Source organism: Trachurus japonicus, chromosome 17 (assembly GCF_045865225.1).
Source record: "Trachurus japonicus isolate A0001 chromosome 17, Traja_1.0".
NCBI lineage: Eukaryota > Metazoa > Chordata > Actinopteri > Carangiformes > Carangidae > Trachurus > Trachurus japonicus.
Genome location: NC_140923.1, coordinates 18,956,272 through 18,978,010, shown reverse-complemented (window position 1 = coordinate 18,978,010; position 21,739 = coordinate 18,956,272). Strand labels below are relative to the sequence as shown.

Below are 21,739 nucleotides of genomic sequence, written 5' to 3'. Positions count from 1 at the left end.
CATTTGGGGTAAAATAAATAAATAATTACAGAATAAGAGGGGCACTTGAATAAATGTTAGAGTGACACATTCTTTTCCACGCACTGTACCTCTGCGTGCATATTTACCCTGGCAGTTCACATTGACACAATTTGGTTACACAACACAAGCGAGTTCCTCAAGAGCTTTTCTTTTTCTTTTTTTTTTTGCACGGAAACAGCCAGCTCATTCTGAATGCACAGTCTTTCTACTGTACACAAAGTCTGTCAGAATCCTACTGCAGTATAATCAAATAACAGGCACAATAACAAGTCAGATGCTCAGGACACAACTATTGATCTGTGGGTCACTCATTAAATATTGATGCCTCTCTGCAAAATATCATCTGCCTTTTGCTACCCGTAATGTAACTTGGTACAGCATGTGATCAGCAGGCACGTGAGCCCGAAAGTGGAAATTAGTCATTGTTAATTCAAGTAGAAAGTGTTGAGCATGTAAAAATACAGTACATTTATGCAGCGTTACGGTACTTGCACCAAACATATTAATTCCCATCCCATGGTTCAAGAAAAAAATATGCATTCTGTTTTACAGATGATCAAAAATGTTAAATAAATTAATTAAAATAGAATTTTAAAAAAGCTTAGAAAGGAAGGAGTATTTCATCCAACTTATACAATTACTATGTATCTTGAGACACTAGATGATGGTCTGACAATCTCAATGGTATTCACAGCATTCAAACTAATGAATTATGGTGTCATAAGTCCAAGTAAAATGGGCAAAGTATGCATGGTGGCAAAAATAATAGCTTAATTCATTCAGAGTGAATCTACGTGCGCAATAGGCTTCTTCTTGATCAAATCCTGGATGTCCTCTAACTTCTTGCTACTGAATCCAGAAAAAACAGAGGTCATTTTGTTTGGACCTAAACATCTCAGTTATACTTTTTCTAATCAGATTGCTACTCTGGATGGCATCACCCTGAACAAACTGCAAGGAACCTTGGAGTCATTTTTGACCAGGACCTTTCATTCAGCTCCCACATAAAGCATGCGACTCGGACTGCCTTCTTTCACCTGCGCAGTATAGCTAAGATTAGGAATATCCTCTCTCAAAGTGATGCTGGTCCATGCATTTATCACTTCTAGGCTGGACTAATGTAACTCTCTCTTGTCAGGATGTCCAAAAAACTCTCTAAAGAGTCTCCAGCTAGTCCAGAACGCTGCAGCTAGGGTTTTGAGAGGAGTTAGTAAGAGAGAGCACATCTCTCCCACTTTAGCTTCTCTCCATTGGCTTCCTGTAGGATCTAGAATAGACTTCAAAATCCTTCTGACTTATAAGGCTCTTAATGATAAAGCTCCATCGGCCTCATCATTCCTTACTGTCCCACCAGAGCACTCCGCTCCCAGAATGCAGGTCTGTTAGTGACTCCCAGTATCTCTAAAAACAGACTGGGAGGTAGAGCCTTCAGTTACCGGGCTCCTTTACTTTGTAACCAGCTCTCTCCATGGGAGAGAGAGAGGCAGACACTCTATCTACATTTAAGTCCAGGCTTAAAACCTTCCACTATGACAAAGCTTTTAGTTAGGGCTGAACCATTTTATAGCTAAGCTGTTTGACTCCTGGGGGACACATGAGGGTACATGAAGCCCTCTTCTCCTGCACATTTTGAACAGTCATTATCATTATCTGTTGCACCTTGGCCTTGGTGTCTCACACTCTCTCTGTGTTTCCACAGATTTCTCCAGAGCTCCATCCCTGTGCACCAACCGCCGCCTGCATCACAGGCACATGCACGTCTGCCCGTCCTGGGTGAGGGATCCCTCTTCTGTTGCTCATCCTGCGGTTTCTCCCAAATATTTCCCTGTTAAAAAGGTTTTTTTGGGAGTTTTTCCTCAATCGATGTGAGGGTCTAAGGGCAGAAGATGAATGAATGGAACTTTATTTGAACACAGAATAAAAGAAGATCAATACAATAAACGATAAATACAAGACGAAGAATTGCCTTGCCTTGCCTCTTCTCTTCTCTATATATGTGTTTGATTAACACAACAAATGACTTCTGCCACAAATTTTTAACACCTTATTTACTAAAGACTTTTAAAGTTGAGGAAACTTTGAATAGAAAAGCAGGACAGATCTAGTGAGAATCTTAAGTTTATTCAGCAGAAAGTACAACATTTTTGTCTGCACAGTCATCAGAATAAAACTGTAAGCATGAGGTCTCACACAATTTGAAAGTAAGTAACTATCTTGTATGTTTTGCTTTGTGTTTCAGCACCACAGTGGAAGAACAGCTCCGGTCAAGAACAGCCCCACTGTAGCCTTTCCTCAAGACACAGTGCACACACCCTGCATCCACTCTCATTCCCGCAACACACACACACACACACACACACACACACACACACACACACACACACACACACACACACACACACACGACGTAGCCCCACCCCTCCTTAATTCTTTACCTGAATCCTCTCTCCACCTTACTCAGAAACTTGCAAACAGCAAACAGCAACGGGGTCCAAGCACGAGCTCACTGAAGAGCTCCCACGCGCTACAGCAAGATCCCAGAAGGAGCACTTCTTTTTTTTTTTCTTTTACAAATTTGACTTGAAACAAGCAACTTGCCTCTTTGCTGCTGTCGCTGCCCGGCTGTCCCAGCTGAAGAAGCAAGCGCGCACCGGCTCCAAGCGCAGTCCCCCAGTCCTCCAGCCCTCCTCCGTCGTCAGTGTCATCAACTTCTGCACCGCAAGGGGACATGAGTGATAAAAACGCCGGTAAGAAACTTCCACGTGCACACATATGAATAAGTTATGAGCTCATTTTGTTTTAATTTTTAGTGTTTTTTTATTTTTATTTTTGGACGTGTAATAGCCTACTATTGCTTATTTGTGTGGATTCTTTGAGCAGACACACACACACACACACATACTGCGGAATACAAAAAGCCCCTCTATAACTTTATTGTTGTAGCATGCAGCAGAGGGAGGGGGTGCGCTTTCATAGCATGCACTAGAACTTGAGAATGATGCTTATGATACTGTATATGTGCGACAACCAACCACAGATCAGCACATGCTTCAGTGCTGCAGCGCGATGCTGCTGATGCTGTGTCCCGGCTTCACAGCTCAGTCCACCGCCTCCAATAGTTTGCACCCTCCCTTAAGCCTCTCCAGCACAGGGATGTAATCAAGGTTTAACATGATCAATACTGAAAAGCATCTAAATCTGATATGAAACGCAACTTGTGTAGATATTTAGTCCTGCATTACACAGTGTTTTTCCCTCCCCGCCGGTGTTGCGTATGGTAAACGGTTTTAGTCTCCCTGCCGGGGCTGCTCTCTCCTGTCAGTGCTGTCAGCTGATTCAGACAAAAACTGCTGGCTCCCCACTTTTTTTTTCTCGGTGAGATGAATGTGCTGCTTTTTCCCCCCCGTGCAGCAGCGGCGGTGATGTGGCCTCAACGATCAGCAGCAAGCGTGTTGTTGACAAAGCTTTTCAACTCCGCAAAGTAATGGGCTGTTATTTGGAGCCATAAAACACAGAATCTGCTGCATAAAGAACGAGATTCTGCCTCATGGTTTGCACACAGTTTAAAATATGTAGCCTAACTCGCTCTGAAACACCATGTGTCTTGTTGCTGGTGTGTTGGCAGTGTTTTGCAGGGCAGTTTAAGGAGGCATGCACGAAACAAGCAGTGCATTCCCTGCTTTAAATATATTTGGATAAAGGACAGAGTGCCCTTGTTAAAGTAGGGTAACTTAACCTTTCTCACTGTCACCCTGTGCTGTTTCACCCAGAGTTTACAAGATGGCAAAATAACAAAAGGGATGGGATTTACAATATATGTCAAGTTATCTGCGGAAGGGGGACCTGACCTGACCTGACTTTCACCTTTCTTTATCTGCAGTTTATGGCCACATTCATGGTGGCACTGAAGTGAAGTGTGCATGACTACAAATATGAAGTGCTTTACACTTTTCATGCATTGTGTCTACTGTTTATAATACTTTCCACCATAGCACGGTGTTTGCAGTATAGCTATTTCAGGGAAGGTGGAGTTTACAGGATCTTTATGATTCACGTCATCCACTGGACCTTGGGGGCTTTTTCTTTCATCTCTGTTCAGCCAGACTTTTTCAATATGCCTCATGTGCATGTGGACAATGCTGACAATTCAGATCAGTTAAACCTATCTTAACCCACTGGTTATACCTGTAATAAAAAAGCCGCACCAGCTGGATGTAGTATCGTAATTAGATCTTGTGAGATACCTTCCTTAACAGTTTGCACTGTGCCTGCTCTCTTGCTGACTCTTTATTTCGTGTGATGACAGCAAGGCTTGCTCATATATTAAATATGTATACCCTTTTTTAATAATCTTTTCATTGCAACTCATTTTTATGGGTTATTTAATTGATTTGTTGATAGATTAGTTAGTTTGTCTGTTGTTGTAGTTGTTGTAGGCTATCTGCTGTGACCTTTCAGACTTGGTCTCTTCAGTTGTCATGCGCGTGTGACAAAACTACTTTCCTCTCTTGGTATTGATTAAGTTTTATACTTCAGCCAATTTCAATAGGTTGATTTAAACAATCGATGAATTTACTTAGTTGTCATTCTCAGAGATATGGAAACATGCATCATCATTTGACACAACGAGGGCGTTATGAGTTAAAGGGGTTATGTAATATTCCAGGAATAGTGCACATAATGCACTGTAAGGGGGGGGGGTTAGGAGTCATCAAGCATGCTAACCCAGCCATTAGAGATGTAGTGAACATTTGTATATCATGCGTGGTTAAGAAATGACGCCTGTTTGAGAACCTCCTGAGCTTTTAATACACCGTTAGTGGGGATGATTTCAGCTTGTCTGCATTAGTGGGTGTGGTGTTTCTCATTGACCCGGGCATCACCTGGGTCAAAGAGAGAAAAGCTCTTCCTGCTCACACCCGCTTATCACTGCTGCTGATTCATTTTTCCCTCATCTGTTAAATCCCGTCTTTCTCTGTCACGAACATGACAGTATTCTGAACCTCTCATTTCTTATCCTCCACATATTTGCCGTTTTTATTATCACATATTGCTTTTTTAAAAATCCTCCCTGTTCCCCTCTCTCTCTTTGTTTTTCCTCACCTTCTCTTTCACAATATGCAGAGAACTGCAGTCTCAACGTTTTTGGAATTGATCTGCAGCTTTGAATTGGGTGGTAATTTGTTGTGTTTACTAAAACCTGTCACCACAAATCAAGAAAAACTGTAGATTATATTAGCAATTTCAACACGCGTGCCCTGTAGAAATACACACAATAATGTACATCTAGCATCCTTTCCTGTGCCAGAACACTACAAAGCAGGCTCATTAAAAAAAAAAATACAAAATCCTCCTGATTCTACACTAAAAGTTGAGAATCTAGTTGCATCTTTGATATTGAGATGGTTGAATCTTATCTGTGACAAGTATCTTGTTGCTGTGTTGTCATACTCCCCACCCTCAAGTTTGCACACTTAACGTTTTGCACAACATCGTTGGCAGCTTCACTCAATGCAACCATTAACAGTTTTGCAGCACAACACAAACCTGGCTTTTGCTTTGCAGAATATGAGAATGCTTTCTGGCATTTCAGCAAATGGTAGATACCATCAGCAGTGTCTCAGTGCTGTTGTAAACATGGCGTGTTTTACTCCCCTCTACTGAATCAAGGGTTGTCTTCTCCTCTGCATAGGCTGTTAAAATCAGTGCTGCGGTAGAATTTAATGCCACAGATGCTAATTCATTTTCATGTGTGTAGGAGAAATGTAGATGTTGTCCAACCATCCATCCATCTGTCCTGTGTGGGCCACACTGGGCTGGGACCCAATCCTGGTTGACAGTGAGTGAGAGGGGAGGTACACCCAGGACAGTTCACCAGCTAGTCATAATAATAAAGAGTGACAAAATGGAAAAGAAACGGGAAGAAAAGGGAAATCAGGCACAGGCAAAACCTTTAGAGCCACAGAAACCCCCGGATGAAACACGGTCAAAACCAGAATCTTTTCAGAGCAAGGCAACAGTGCTAATCACCGATGTCGTCGCTCCAACTATATTCACATCAACCATTTTACCATAGAGTTGTAAATCTACAAATTTTAGCGCACTTCTTGTGTAATTTATTGCAATACAGAATTAAAAAATGTAGACAGTACAGTAATAATGTTCTTTAATAGAAGCTGACATGATATTAAAGCAGAAGTAAGCGATCCGGTCGTTTTGGCTACCTTCTTGTCAGCCGATGGAGTTAGCAGCCCCCGCCCTCGTCATGGATCTATTGGTCCTCGTCCCTACGTCACCACATTCATGCGCATCCCTTGGCTGCACACACAGCCCTTCATGCCGTTCTCTCTCCTCATTGGATAAAGCTTGCAGGATACAAGGAAGTATACAAGAAGTTTTCTCCTCGGCTCAGAGCAGAGCAGAGCGACTGACAGACCCGTGTTTCGGACCAAACACTCTATGTAAGTGATTGCTGTCGGAAGATATAACTATTTAAGACTTATATTAACACAAACATTCTGCTTACTTCTGCTTTAACTGTGATTCAAGACAACAAGTAGCCTACATATTTTTGAGTATACAGAAAGAATTTGAAATAACCAACGGCCATACACTACATAGAAAAATACATTAAAAAACCAAATGAAATAATGTTAAAGCAGAAGTAAGCGATCCGGTCGTTTTGGCTAATTCTGCGTTCCAGGCAGGCTTTTGAAACCGTAAATTACAGCTTCAAGTCACGACTTACGACTTTGTAGCGTTCCAGGCAACCCGCAACTCGTGTTTTTCCGACCTGTTTTACCCGTGAAAGTCACTATAACGGCCACTCGTAACTTCCGACCCGTGAACTCGTACCAGATCGAACTGGTACAACTTCACAGGTCGGAAAAACACGAGTTACAGGCTGCCCTGAACGCACCATAACGTCTTGTCAGCCGATGGAGTTAGCAGTCCCCGCCCTCGTCATGGATCTAATGGTCCTCGTCCCTACGTCACCACATTCACGGCGTCCCTTGGCTGCACACACAGCCCTTCATGCCGTTCTCTCTCCTCATTGGATAAAACTTGTAGGATACGAGAAAAGTTTTCTCCTCGGCTCAGAGCAGAGCAGAGTGACTGACAGACCCGTGTTTCGGTCCAAACACTCAAGTGATTGCTGTCGGAAGATATAACTATTTAAGACTTATATTAACACAAAAATATCGCTTACTTCTGCTTTAAGTCATAAATTTGGTGAACAAGCTAAATGTTGCAGTAACACACTACTATTAAAAACGTACTGGTGAACAACAAACATTGTAATATTTCTAAAACTGTGAAGACCAAAATATTTAATGTCACTGTGAACCAGTCTGCACAACACATCTGTGATAGTGCGGGTTTTAAATGAGTAAGAGGCTTTTTCATATGTTTTGTAGAGATCTGTTTGTCTCATCCTGTGTGCCCCACTGTGGGCAGCTCTGCTGTAAACACTTACTAATAACTGACTCATCCTAACAGTATTTACAGTAACTTTTGGATTAGTTTGTTAACAATATATTTTGTACTCTAATTTTACCATTAAATTTAATATTAGATCAAGGACAAATTCAATACTGTGCTGCCCATGGTGTACAACATATGGCTGTCTATGATGTAATTTTAGTGGATTCTTTCCATTGTACACTTGTACAAATGACCCTGTGACCTTTGCTCAGTGCTGTAAAGGGGAAGCCTTGACAGAATATTTGAGGTTAAATAATCTTGAAATACAGCAGTTCCTAGGCCTATTCTCACTGCAGGATCAAACAACTGAAAGCTTTTACTGGGAAATAAATAAATAAAACTGAGCCATTAAACTAAAAGCACTCAACCTTTTTCAAATGAAGTGATGTGGAAGAAAACATAATCGCGTAGTAGTTACTTTAAAATCCTTTTTTAAAATGATCATTACAATACATTTCTACCTGATACATTTCGATTTCAGTTGTATTCAAAGCTGGCATCCTTTTACAAGGTGAACATTTTCACCTCACACTGTTGTTGACATACTGTATATAGAAAGGTGAAATGAAAGCTGGCCTGTATAGCATCTTTGCACAGTGTCATCACAGACACGTCTGAGTCTGCCCAAACACAGATAGGACGCACACAGCTTATTTAGGACGAGCGACAGTTACAACACATGTGGTGGTGTGAATGGAGGCGGGGCGAGGGCCGTCACACGGGGTTTGATGCGTCTGAAATCCATACTTCATTATGGTTCAAATGATTCATAGACCTGAGAGGATAGTGTACAATCTTGCGGTGCAGATCAGTGTAGTGATCATCTGACTTGACTCAGTGGAAATCAAACATAGCTGTATCTGTGTTGTGTTTACTTCAACTTCTGGCCTTCTTAATTGTGTTTTCTTGTCTTCCTGTGATTGAAACACTTAATAGTTCGAAGAAACGGTCATTTTGAAATATAGTACATTTTGCAAATTGTGCTCCAGCTGTATACTTGAGTTCTTTCCTGTACCCTCTGTTGTCGTTACTGCTCTTTTTGTCTCTTCTCCTTCCCCTCTTCTCTCTGTCTGGCTCTCCCTGCATACATTGGCACTGCAGTGGGACAGTACAGTATAGGAGCTGGATATACAGCACCATCACCATATCTGTGACTCTGGGTCTAATGCCAGCTCTCTCTCTCTCTCTCTCTCTCTCTCTCTCTCTCTCTCTCTCTCTCTCCCTCCCTCCCACCACCCATCATCTCTTCATTCTTCTCTGACCTTTCTTATTTGCATGGATGCTGTTGTTGAGGCATTTTGCTGACCTGAAACGTCCTTTTATGTACTGTGTATACATTAGGCTATACATAGTGAGGGCATGTTCTCAAGGCGGTTAATGCCTCATAAATTGTTGTTCTTATGGTGCAAGGTGAGTGCAAGGTAAAGAAGAATGTGTGACTAAGTGATTAATAATGTAAAAAACTCCTTAAATTCATCAGTGTGTAAACTGATTTCTGTTATGCAGAATGTCTAAAGAACAATGATGTCTTTGCATACAACAAAACCGTACTTGTGTGTTTCGACTTTGGATAATCTGAAAATACTTCAGAGATACAGTATATTAACCCGTTCTCTCTTCCTCTCTCTATTACTACATGGTCAAATCTCAGTCGCTCCAGTTTATTTTAAACCGTCTGTTATGTTATGGCACCCCCTAGAGTAAAAACATGCACATGATCTTGCAACTCAGGACAGCGCTAGTCATTGTGGACCAAAATACACAATGAGATCTTCAATTTTGGCTTTTAGATCTTTATTCATAACCAAAATATGATATTTAGAACACACAGAAAGAGAATTTAAAAAGCAATTAGATGTGATTAGTACTTGTGCTATTTTCTTTCTCGTTTATAGACATTTTCAGTTGCCAAATTTACATTATCCCAAGTATCTTATTTGGTTTAGCACAACACATTTCACTGTTACAAACATGTTACAAAGTTGTAAATGAGTTCCTAGGCCCAGCTGTGTCCTGAGACTGATAAGCACTACATTAGTAAATGAGTAGTCTCACTCGCCAGACCCTCCTCCAGAGAAGAAGGTAATATAGTAAATGATGATAGTAATTTCAATTTTTATAGTTGTTTCATGTTGTTGTTCTTCATTTTACTGTCCTGCCTGTTTGACATTTTGTTTTCTTGTTTTTATTCTGAAGAACCTTTTTTGCTTTTATTTTGAAAAATGCTGTTTGAATGATTCTTCACTTACTTTCTTATTTAGCTAGCCTACTTAGTACAACCAACATTGTAGTAATGTTAATGAGCACAGATCTCAGGACAGTGACAATCCCAGATTTAACTCTAGTGTTATTGAATAAAGAATTCAATTATATGAATTAGCCACACCACAAAAATAAAATGGGCAATAGTAGTGTAGTTAATTATACAATAGCCTACTACAGTATCAGTCTCATGTGGTTATTTTTGTGTGGGCCTAACATTGACTTTCTTACTTGCAAATACTTAATAATTCTGCTATTCACTTTCTATAAAAAAGTAAGATATACATGGCGTTTCTATCACTGGCAGCCTACTGGGCCAACATATCCCTATCAACAAGTGATACATGGATAAACCCTGATAAACTTTATCCTCTCAAATTCATCCTACAGAATCGCGTGACCCCTTGTCGACGTTCACGTGCAACTCGGGAAGTTGCGTGTTGTGTCTTTTGTCATAATTGTGTCGATGCACTTTGAGGTAGGCTAACCCCCGTTGACACCAAGACTCGCTTTCATATAACGCAGTGACTGAGCCACAGAAACTTTGTGGTGGTGGTGGGGATCATCAGGCACTGATGAAACGCCGCGTTGTCCTTAAAGCGGTGGGGGCTGCAGCTGACGTAGGCTCTGCGTTGTCCGCTTGTTCCCAGCGGATCGGGGGGGGGGGGGGTAAGACGACCAAAAAAAAAACAAAAAACTATTGTCTCTTCTTGTGTCCCAACATCTGTGCAGCCGGTGTTGGATCATGCAGCCCCCCCCTCCCCTCTCCACCTCCACCTCGGCTCACCTGCACATTGTCACACTGTCAGCTCCGCATTACCTCACTCGTGGCCGGCCTGCCACTTACCCCTGCAGTTCAACTTTGGCGTGCATGCTCTCTTTCCTCTCTCTCTCTCTCTCCCTCTCTCCTGCTATTACGTCCGCTGCTGGTAAAGACGCGGAGACTGAAAGGGGGGAGGGCGGGGGGAGGAAAAGGAGGAGAGAGAGGTGGGGAGGGGAGGGGAGGGGAGGGGGTGTACAATTAAGAGCACATTGTAACGTCCTTGCGTTGCCTGCCGTGGCGGAAGAGGAGTGTGTTGCTGCCGTGAACGCGAATGACCGACGGTGGACAAGAAGAGCATCATAGACAGAGAGAGAGAGAGAGAGAGATAGGGTTAGAGAAGGAGAGGGAGAGAGAAAGAGAGAGAGAAGCGGGGGAATCACTCAAGATGCCGCGTTTTAGCGTAATTTGTCCTGCAGACTGTGCCCTTCCGGCGTTTTGAGGGCTGCTGTGAGCCTGTAAGAGAGAGAGAGAGACAGAGAGAGAGAGAGAAAGAGAGAGAGGCTGCTGGCTGGCTGGCTGGCTGGCGGGGGCTACGCTATGCTGCCTGACCCTGCTGTGTTGTGATAGCGTTGTCCGATTGTTTGGATTGAGGAAGGCTCCCACCAACCCAAATCAATGAGGATTCTGAGGCCATTCCTTCAGAAAGGAGCGCATATGCTGCAGTGTTTCTGTGGACAACGATCGAAGTCGACCACTATCACCAACGGTGAGAGACAAAACATAGCAACCATAGCCTTATAGCTACCTTTGCTTTGCATGCTTTCTCTCTTGAGTGATGGAAGAAGAAGGAGAGAAAAAAAAAGGAAAGGGAGGAGGGGGGTATAGAGAGAGAGTGAAGGGGGGGAGGGAGAGGGGGGGGTGAGTGGCTCCATTGGCCACTCGAGTGTGTGAGTAACATCTTCCGAGTCTGCAGTGGAGAAGAGCCTCTCCTTGTGCTCCTGATCGGGTCTTGTCCCGAGTTGTGTGTGTGCAGTCGGTCCTCGGCTGCCGCGGATGTAGCTGCTGCCAGTCCCAGCGTCAAGCCGCACTACTCCGGAGAGCAGAGCTGAGCTGAGCAGAGCAGAGCAGAGGGGCCCCAGATTACTTTACCAGACCGAGGCTATATTTGCAGTAGACGAGCAAGTGCAAGTGTTCCAGTGCTGCATCTGAAGCGGGCCAAAAAAAAAAAAAAAAGGACAATGCAGGGATCAAGTCATTAAACTTCAGGGGCCTGGAGACGAGGCAAGCCTTGTTTTAAGGGCCCCAAAAACAAGCAGCGCGGTTCAGCACCATGGATAGCGCCATAGCAGAAGTAGCCCAGAGCAAAGGCTCCAAAACTTTCCCTGTCATGATTTTTGCTAATTGATTTTTGTTTTTTTGTTTTTCTCTATGAAACCAGAATTTGAACCCGACAGGTCATCCATGGAAACCTGCCTGACAGCAGATCAAATCTCACTGTAAGACAATACCTAACTGTGATTGCAGCATAAATAGTCTCCCCTCATTACCTCTTGACGACCCCTGGAAGTCCCCAAACTCCACTTTGGCATGAGCTGCATTAATGCTTGCTGTGATCCAGGCTCAGCAGCGTAAGGGGTCTAGTTTGAGGGAAGCTGCATTTCCCCCTCACATTACTTTTGTAAGTGACTTTCTTTGCGATTTGTCCTCTGTAAAACATGCTAACTCCTGCTGATGTTTAAGTCCCAGCGAGACACACTTGCATGTGTACCCAGACACTCAACAGTATTTGGCAATAAGCCCAAGAAGCCTGCCATGTCCTCTGGTCATGTCTCAGCAATCCACTGCATTGCTGATGTGCTGTACACTCATAATAACACAACTCCATCCCCTGACACATAAAAAAAACAAAAGCATAACAGTATTTCCACAGTGAGACAGAATGCTGTTTTATTAAAAGACAAATGCAACACCTTTTTCCTGACTCGTCTAGCTTGTGTTACGTAGGATCTCCAGTAGCTTCAGTTGGAGCAGCTTTCAAATTCAGGGCAGACAATTAGAAACTCCATTAAGCACAGTTGATTCCTCTGAGGTAGTTGGACCAAAAGCAGCATGCACACTGGGATCTGTAGGACTCGGATATAAAACACTATGAGTCCTTATCCTGCATCTCCTCTCACTCTTAGATGAACCTTATGACCTCAATCAAAACTTTATAAGTCAGCTCATTTCTGTTGACACGGAAGGATGCAAAACTCAAATGCTGAAGCTGTTTGACATAAAGCAGCGTCAGGTAAGGACTTTGCTTGTAGTTTGTTACGGGTTAACCAGCTCGCTACTGAAATTGCAAGTTTAATCTCTTTTTTTCTTTGACTCTTATGTTTTTGAAATGTCATACTTCTGCTTTGTTGCTCATCCAGGCCTTTAACATGTTTCAAAATGGATAGAAAATATGATGACAGCATACTTTTGGGAGTTCCAGACACTTCCCTGCCCTGTTCATGGTTGATGAAACAGCCAATTTGATTTCATGTCTGAGCCTGTTGGTCTGTTATAACTATGTCATACTTAGAAAGGGCCAAAGCCTTGGCTCCCTGCTGGAAGTCTCACTGCATCATTCACTGCCCCAGTATATTGTACAGGACCATGTAAAGCAGCAGGAGTAGGAAGTATTATGCTCTGCACACTCAGGCACAACGCCAGAATTACCTCAGAGGGGTTTTCACTGAAAGATGTTTCAGAGTAGGCTTAAATATTTGCACCTGCTTTCCATTGTAGTGTCAAGTTTGCACCTGGCTCGCAGTAGTCGGGCTGTTAGGATTGTAGGGCACTTGTCTGGTGGGTGGCATCATGGAGAAAGAAACGGTGGCAAAACCTTTGTCCTCATGAGTTGTTTCTACCCAGTCCTTGTAATGGCACCGTATAAGCTTTACCATTGACAGCTTCGTGTGACTATTTGATTGATGTAAATCAAGCTTCATTTGAATAACTTCTGGGACCACTTTTTTATTTCTTATAAGGTGACTTTGTTTTGAAAAATAAGCTTTGACACATGCAGTCGAAGCCGTCGTCCTTGTAGACTCATCTGTGACACTTCCAAAGAAACATCCGAAGCTTCACTGCAAATTTTGACCTTGTGGTCAAACACAGTTTTTATGACTTAGCTGAATTGAATATCATCTAGATCTGCAGTTGGCTATTGCTGTTGCAATTTCTTCTAAGATTAGTTGTTGCTGACATAATTTGCTATAAACAACAGCAAATGTTGAAAACTATATATTTTTTGCAGTGCGGATATCTTGTCTTTGCCTTACACTTGATGTGCTTAATGGAAATGTTTTATTCATTCATAAAACTTGAGCTTTGTGCATTACTACATACATGCTGCAGTGTTACAATAAGCTAGGTTTGTAACAAAAAGTCTGAGTCTCAGCATCGCACTCATTCTCTCACATTCCTGCTCTCTGCCTCCTGTTAGCAGGTGTTACACAGTGAAAACTATGGCTGCAGTTATTGTGAGTCAACAAATCTTTGAGGTATCTCAAGGACACGCTCTCAAGTGTTGAACTTCAGAGAATAGAAACATCCACTATAGTTTCTGTGTGAACACCTGCAGTTAATAGTTTGTCCACAAGGGGGCAGCAGGTATAAAGAAATGACTCCCCGACAACAAGTTACTCTTGTGGTGGTGGCACCGCAGGAGGAGCTGCAGGGACACCGGGGCTTTTAGTTGATGTCTGTCAGTTTCCACAGATACATAGACTTAGTTGTGACTGCTTCTGCTTTATCATATAAAAGCTTGTACACAGGAACTGTCTGATAAAATATTAACACACTCAACATGCTTGTTTCATTATGATTGAGACATTAATTTATACCATCAAGGCTAAGGGAAAGAAAAACACATTAAAATCAAACTGTCTCTGTTTCAGAGTCAAAAACACTCCAGCTAGTAATTTAGGTTATTGCAGTATAGGCTACTACCTGGAGCTGCATTTCATAGCAGCAGTGTTTTATCGCTTGAGGACGTATTCCTGCTGGAATGAAGTGAATTGTTTCTAGTGGAAAGAGGAAGCCTATAGCTAATCCTCATTAGGGAATACTTCATCTTTTCCTGACAGTGATATATGTCCCATGTCTGTGTTGCACTCTACACCACAAGCCCCCCCCCCCCTCCATTTCTGAGAAAGCTCACTTCATATTGCAAACCACAGCTGCTATATACAGTATGCATACATTCCTACGAACTGTATATCATGCTCCTGCGTATCCACTGGAATGATGAATGCTATATTGAAGTTGTTATTGATATTTCTTCATGCTGCAGTGACATATTCATTTCTACCACTCCGAGGGAATACAAAGCTCGATTCAGGGTTTTGACTGTGACTGACTCTGGCCATCAGTTTCTGACTTCTCCTCTGTTATCTTTATTCTCTCAGTCTGTCTTACTCTGGGAAAAAGATTGTATCTGCCCTCCATCTTCCCCTCTCTCTCTCTCTCTCCCTCTTGCTGTCTTTCTCTCTTTACACACACACACACAGACATACACATATATAAGCACACAAAGGACCAGCCAGGGTAGCGACGCTTCATGCTCAACACTTTCATCCATTATATCCCAATCTTACGTAAAAGGGGTTTGGGGGATGGGGGTCGGGATGGGGGAGACAGACAGGGGCAGTCAAAAGAAAATTCATCCTCTCTCTCTCTCTCTCTCCTTCCCCCCCCCCACTCTCCCGCTCTCTTTCTCCCTCCCTCCCTCTGTGGATCTCTCCCTGGATTCAGTTTGGAGAGAAAATGTCAAACCAAGTCCCAGAAAAAGCCTCTAAATGTTTCATGCTGTTTCATCACAGGAAGAGAGAGAGAGAGGTTTTGCTCTGCTGCTGAAGACTCACGTGTTATTCCTCCCACAATGTGTGTGTGTGTGTGTGTGGGTGTGAGTGAGTATGAGCGTGGTGCGCGCGTGTGTGTCTGTTTGTGTTTGTGTGTGTACTCCCCAGCCCATGCAATGATAGACATGAAACCAGAGGAATGGTCTCATGAGCTCAGACACATGTTGGTACACAGGCACGCACACACACACACACACACACACACACACACACACACACACACACACACACACACACACATAAGCTTGCACGGCATATTTTGGGGACTTATCATGGATTTGCCTTTATTTTGATAGTGGTTGTCACCCTATTATGCAATGAAAACAGTTTAAGATGTGGGCAGCTGCAGTGTAAACAAGCAATTGGTTTCCATTTGTCCCCAGATGTGTGTTGTTATTTGTAATGTCTCAGTGCACCATCCATGTGGCAGATCATTTTGTTTCCATGAGTCCTAAATCATGTTTACGCACGAGTTGGGTCTATGTGTTGCAGTGTTTGTTGATTTGTGTCCATGCTGTGTGTTGAAACCTGTTGCAGATAATCCTTTTAGCTGATTTAATATGTTCTTATAGCATGTGTGGCCGAAGGGGGGGGGGCTTTGAAAAATAAAATGCGCGCTTATGTCCCCTAAGTATAAGATATGATAATAATAACGGGCTGTGTGGTGGGGGCCTATCAGCCAAAGCTGATTAAGATTTCTCTTTTCATGCGCACGGCTTCTTTAACAATTTAATCTAGCCTACTTGCTGACCGAAGAGTCCCATTTGAAAACTGTGGTTTGCAGTTTAGGATTTAAAGTGTAATTCAAAGAGACATTCGTGAGATCACCCGCTCCTTTTTAGATGTGCACATTAGACTATCCCAAAGGACTGAGAAAAGAAAAAAAAATCACGTGTGCGCGCACCCACTTCCCCTTCTGCATAAACCCACCCAGAATTTACCCCGTCCCCCCTCTCTCCTTTTTTGTGTGTGTGCGTGTGTATGTGTGTGTGTGTGTGTGTGTGTGTGTGCTTTCCACATTTTATATTCACATCTTTTCTTCGTCGAGATCATCCATCTTTCCCAGTGCAACCCATGAGAATTCCTAATACGAACCTCAATCACGTATGATTGCGTTAAAAGAGTTGGAGAGGGAGAGAGGGGGCTGAGAGAGAGAGAGAGAGAGAGAGAGAGAGAGAGAGAGAGAGAGAGCGGGAGAGAGAGAGAGAGAGAGGAGGCTATGGACCGCGACCGTTTACTCTCACTGTCGGCGATGTAACACACCGACAGCATCCATTCGGGACGCACTGGAAATGATGCTTAGGCTACTTTATTATTTGTGCGCTACAACAAAAAGCACTCCGCCGTGTGTTCGCCTCAACTAATTGTTGCTTTTCAGACGAGAATCTCTCCCCGTGGGCTTTAAATTACATCTCTGCAGCATCCTTTGCAGAGTAGCCTCTGCTGCCGATTTCCTTTTTTTTTTTTTTTTACCCCCCTCTTCCCGGCTGCATTTAGAGGTGCCATCGGCGGAATCCGGAGACCGTGGGCTCGCATATCTGAGCTCCTGCACAGCGCAGCGCAGCGCAGCACCGTGGACCGTCTCGTTCGTCGGAGTGGAGTAAATAATTAGGAAGGAAGGAAGAAAGGGGGGAGGAGGAAAAAAAAAGTTCGGATCCTTTCTCCAGCCACCTACGTCTTGTGCATGGATCTTGATGCGAATTGTTAAGAAGGCGTCTGAAGCCGGAGGACTGGGCTGCTGTGCAGATGAGGATTACCAAGTGGTGCTCGTCAAACGCGGCGCTGTTCACCTGGAATACCTGAAGCTTTCCGATGACGCGCAACTGCATCAACTTACCAACACTGTTGCATGTTTCCACGGCTGATATGTCGGCCCCCGTGGCCCTGCCCGTAGATTTATGTTGCATATAGGCTGAGATCGTTTGCTGTTGATTCGCAGCCCCCGAGTGCCATAAACTCACAGTGAGCTGAATTACACGCCACGGCCACCCCACCACCACCATCCCCCCCCTCCCCGCCACCTCAAGAGGATGCTACCTGAAGCGCAATGATGCACGGAACTCGGAGGATTTCGTGATCAGGATGACATTTGGTTAAAAAAACACCCGTGGGGCGAAAAGTAGAACAAACTCTCTGATATTTATATAAATATATATATATTTGCAGCAGAGAAGCTGCATCAAAGATCCGATCTCTGCCGAACTAGACTCTCGGTTTACAGTCTCGGTTCGGGGAGATGGCCGCGATCGCCAGCTCCCTGATCCGGCAGAAACGCCAGGCGAGGGAGTCGAACAGCGACCGGGTCTCTACTTCGAAACGTCGCCCCAGCCCCAGCAAAGACCCCCGCTCTCTCTGCGAGAGGCATTTCTTGGGGGTGTTCAGCAAAGTCCGCTTCTGCAGTGGCAAGAAAAGACCCGTTCGGCGGCGACCAGGTCAGTGCTGTAGATTCTTTTTTTTTCTTTTCTTTTTTTCCCCCCACTGATGTGTGTTATGTGTGCGTATGGAAGCGGTTTCTCCCCCCCTCCTCACCCCTCAATCCTCCCCCCCCCCCACCCCTCCTCTCCACCCCGCCCCTCTTTGGAGCAGCTGAGGCAGTATACTGCAGTCAAGGGCTCCAATCCGAACCGGAGGAGAAGGTAGATTTTTCTCCGCGGTGCGAAAAAAGAAGAAGAAGATGGAAAAAAATCCACCTGTTCCATTAGGTCTTCTTGTTGTCTGTCGATCCACCACGACACAACACCTCCTCCCCTCCTCTCCCCTTTCCTCCCCCCTCCTCCTCCTTCTCCTCCCTCCTCCCTCCTCCTCCTCCTTCTCTCCCCATAAACCGGAGAGGAGCAGCCTGGATGTATAGGAAATGATCTAGACTATATGCTGTGACGTTACCCCCTTTATCTATTGTGATACGGCTCTGATCAGAATCATCAATCACCCCCCGAAACGAGACGGATGGCGACTGTGTCCCACTCAGAGCTATTTGTTCCAATAGCTTATAGTATCTATCTTTAAGCCTTCGATTTTTGTACACCTAATTTATCCCCCACCCCCCCTCTCTCTCCTTTCCAAACACCCATAAACATACACAACTTGAACACACACAAAAAAAAAAGCTGCTTCAAATTGCCCTAATTCAATATTAATGCAGGTTGGGGTACAGAGGGGAGATAAGTTGCACCGCAGTGCACCAAGGCTCTTTTGAGATTAAATGTTTTAATGGTAAATGTTTATTGCAGAGAGGGAGCTTTACTGCAGTGAAGGGAGGTATAGCTTTAGTGATTAAGAGCTACTCTGGCTGTATTGATAGACATAGGCTCCGTGCCTACTACAATCCATGGTATATAGCCCCCACCCCCCCAACCCCCTTTTTTTTGTATTCTCCTGGTTCTCTCCATGGTGCACAGATAACAAGCCAGCGGTGCAAGTCACCCCTCCCCATGTCCAGATAGTTCTGTCGTGTGATGAACGACAGTCAGGTCCGTCCACTCAGAGTCCTGCAGACAGACTGATGAGGAGTGAAGCGGGCGGACAGACTGACATCAATTTTTTAAGGCAGAGAGGGGAGGACAACAAAGACAGACAAACAGACAGACGTGCAGACTGAATTAAAACCCTGTGGACGTGCAGCCTCAACAGACAGACAAACAATTCCAATGCCTCCCCCCACCCCCACCCCAAAAAAAAGCCACAAAAATGTGAGCCGACAGACACACAAACAGTGAGACGGACAGACAGACACAGACAACAAACCAGTCAGGCCTCCAGACACTGTTGGGCAGGTAGGTAATTCCTTTCAGACAGCGAGGCAGACGAGCTGTAAAGCTCGCAGCAGAGACAGATGCTCCATGTCCTCTAATTAATCATTCTTATATTTCCACTGATGCCTTTTTGCCATATATTTGCATATAAACAGCCAGATACGCTGGAGAATTTATGAATTCTGCCTGTTTAAAAGACTGTTGTTTTTCCTTCTATTCCCCCCCTCCTCCTCCCCCCCTTCCCAACCCCCAACCCCCCCCCCTCCCACCTTCACCCCTACTTCGTAAGATGCACCCTCGAAACCTCCACAGGTGTCCCATAAGGGCTGCAGGCTAGGTCAGTAGCTCAGCCTCCATCCGTGTGTGCTGTGTTTCTTCTCGTCTCCACCCCATCTCGCGCCCATGTCGACTCCCTCCTCGGCCAGGGAGGGGGGGTGGGGGTGGGTGGCCTTGGGGTGTTGCTGGGTAGTTGGGGGGGCGAGAGGGAGGGTGGGAGGGAGGGTTGGTATAGGGGCTGGGGGCTTCAAACACCTGTCTGACAGCCGACGACCCTCTCCCTTGCTGATTTTCTTCCTTTTCTCTTTCATCCCTCCTTCTGTGTGGCTTTCTTGGATTTTTTAAGCTTAATTTCGTACCTGTTTTTCTTCGTAATCTAAAGCTCTCCTTAAACCAGCCGTTTGTCGCTCCTCTGTCTCTTTCCTCTATTTGTCTTTGGCTCTGCCTCTTGTCATTTTGTTCCTGCCTCATTCTCTTTGTCAGTCAATGTCGGATCAGTCTTTATCCTCGCTCCTCGTTCTGTGTCTGTAAATATGTGTCAAGTACTGCTGTGTAAGTGTAGTAGAGGCTCTTATTGTAGTGTACATTGGTGTATATGGGTATGATGTGTCTCTCCTCGTCAAACACTGTATCAGAGCAGGTGATCATTCACCATTTCATGGTCATGACGCCATTTGTCGATGTACCTAAATGTTTTTGTTGTCCTTCTGTATTGGTATGAAGTAAATTTATTGACATTTTATTGGCCCCGTACACACACGGGAGGATGATCTCTTATGTTGCCACTCAAAGACATTTGTCACGCACAAACTCATGTTTTAGGAGTTTATCAGCAAGTCTTTGTGTACCTGCACACACATGGAAACACACACACGCACACACTCTGCTAAATGATTGGAGCTGATGAGCCGTCAGCGATTGCTCGTGCCCACTTTGAAGCCTTAATTTATGGAAGTGTAGTTATCGCATGTGATTTACTGATGTGTACACTCCCATGTGCTTTCACCAACACACACTTAAACACACATGCAGGCACACACACATTCTCCTCACCCTCGCCTGTGATGGATGATGAGGGGCCTATCCCAGGAATTGATGGCCCCACCCCAGGGGTAGGTGAGTTGGGGATTGATGGTCAGAATGATGTACAGTTGAGTAGACGTGAACCCACTCTAGCTGGGGGTCACTACTTAGCTAAGTCTCTCTATGGGCCGTCCTCTTGGCACACTTGTCTCCTGTGTAATGTAAATAGAAGTTGCGCACCGGTGATCTCAGGCAAAGCCTTATCACTGCCGAAGAAACATCTGGATTTGGACATTTTCTCTCTCTCTCTTGATACCAAGTTGGAAAATGTTTCTTTCTGCCAGATATATTTTTGGTGTTTTATGTGTCTGGCTGGACCGCACTGAATCACATGACCTCCATGTCTTGTCATGACCTTGGAGGACAGTCAGGCTCGCTCATATTCCTCACATGCGGAATATTATTTGTCAGAACATGGCGTGTGCCCGTGAAGCATTTGCAGTTACTTAAAGTTTATTTGGGCACATAAAATGAAACCAAGCAGCACCAATTCAATTGTGACAAAATGCGTAATTTGTTTCTTTTGTCAGGCAGAGAATAAACAAAAGATTAGCTCTATGCAGCATCTGAACTGTTGTCTGGTTTTAGTGGAGCTTCCCTCAAAATCTCAGCCACTGCAAAAAGCAGCACATTGTGTTTCAGCTGTTTTTAAACCTTAATAAGAAAATGACTATTAGTGTAGAGTTCATACCCTTTCTTTTCTTTTAATTACTCCTCAGTATGATGCTGCTATCTGACTCTGACTACTGCTTTTACACAAGATCCCCCAGATATGAGACCACACATATTTTACCTCAGATGAACATTTTCTTTTCCACATATCTATGTTTTCCTGGCATTGCTTGAAGCCAATAGGCTCTCTTTGCCCTGAGCTAATCCTTGTTTCCACCTGCTGAAGTGTTCACTTCAGGCAGCACCCTGGCCAGACGCCAGATGTCACCGCCTCAGAGTTGGAGGTTGGTTCAGGGGTATTGTAATGAAATGAAAAAAAAAACTTTAGAAACTTTAGGTCAGCCTCTATGTCAAAAATTCTCCTGTGTGAACCTGTTGAAAATTGAATCTCCGACTGAATGAGAGAGTGATTCCATTGAATATCGATCAGAGTAATCCCCAAAATGCACAGTTGCTAGTTGCTTCATACCAAATAAATAAACCATTGGCATGTCAGTGTGCATTACAGTGTGATTTTTAAAAAGGCTGTCCAA

At 44.1% G+C, this 21,739-nt stretch overlaps 1 protein-coding gene across 4 annotated transcripts in view; it reads left to right on the top strand.

Annotated features, from left to right (window-relative positions):
* The first annotated feature begins 2,600 nt into the window (after window positions 1–2,600).
* fgf12a (fibroblast growth factor 12a) overlaps window positions 2,601–21,739 on the top strand; it is a 36,355-nt gene continuing 17,216 nt past the window's right edge. Inside the window, exons 1-2 of one of the 4 annotated variants that reach the window (XM_085803836.1) lie at window positions 17,453–17,855; window positions 19,465–19,512. In XM_085803836.1, coding sequence (XP_085659962.1) covers window positions 17,660–17,855; window positions 19,465–19,512 — 244 coding nt within the window. In that variant the 5' untranslated portion in view covers window positions 17,453–17,659. Of the gene's footprint in view, window positions 2,769–11,070; window positions 11,298–17,452; window positions 17,856–19,464; window positions 19,513–21,739 lie in introns of those variants that run through there. The other 3 variants (XM_085803839.1, XM_085803838.1, XM_085803837.1) reach the window with 3 other exon arrangements.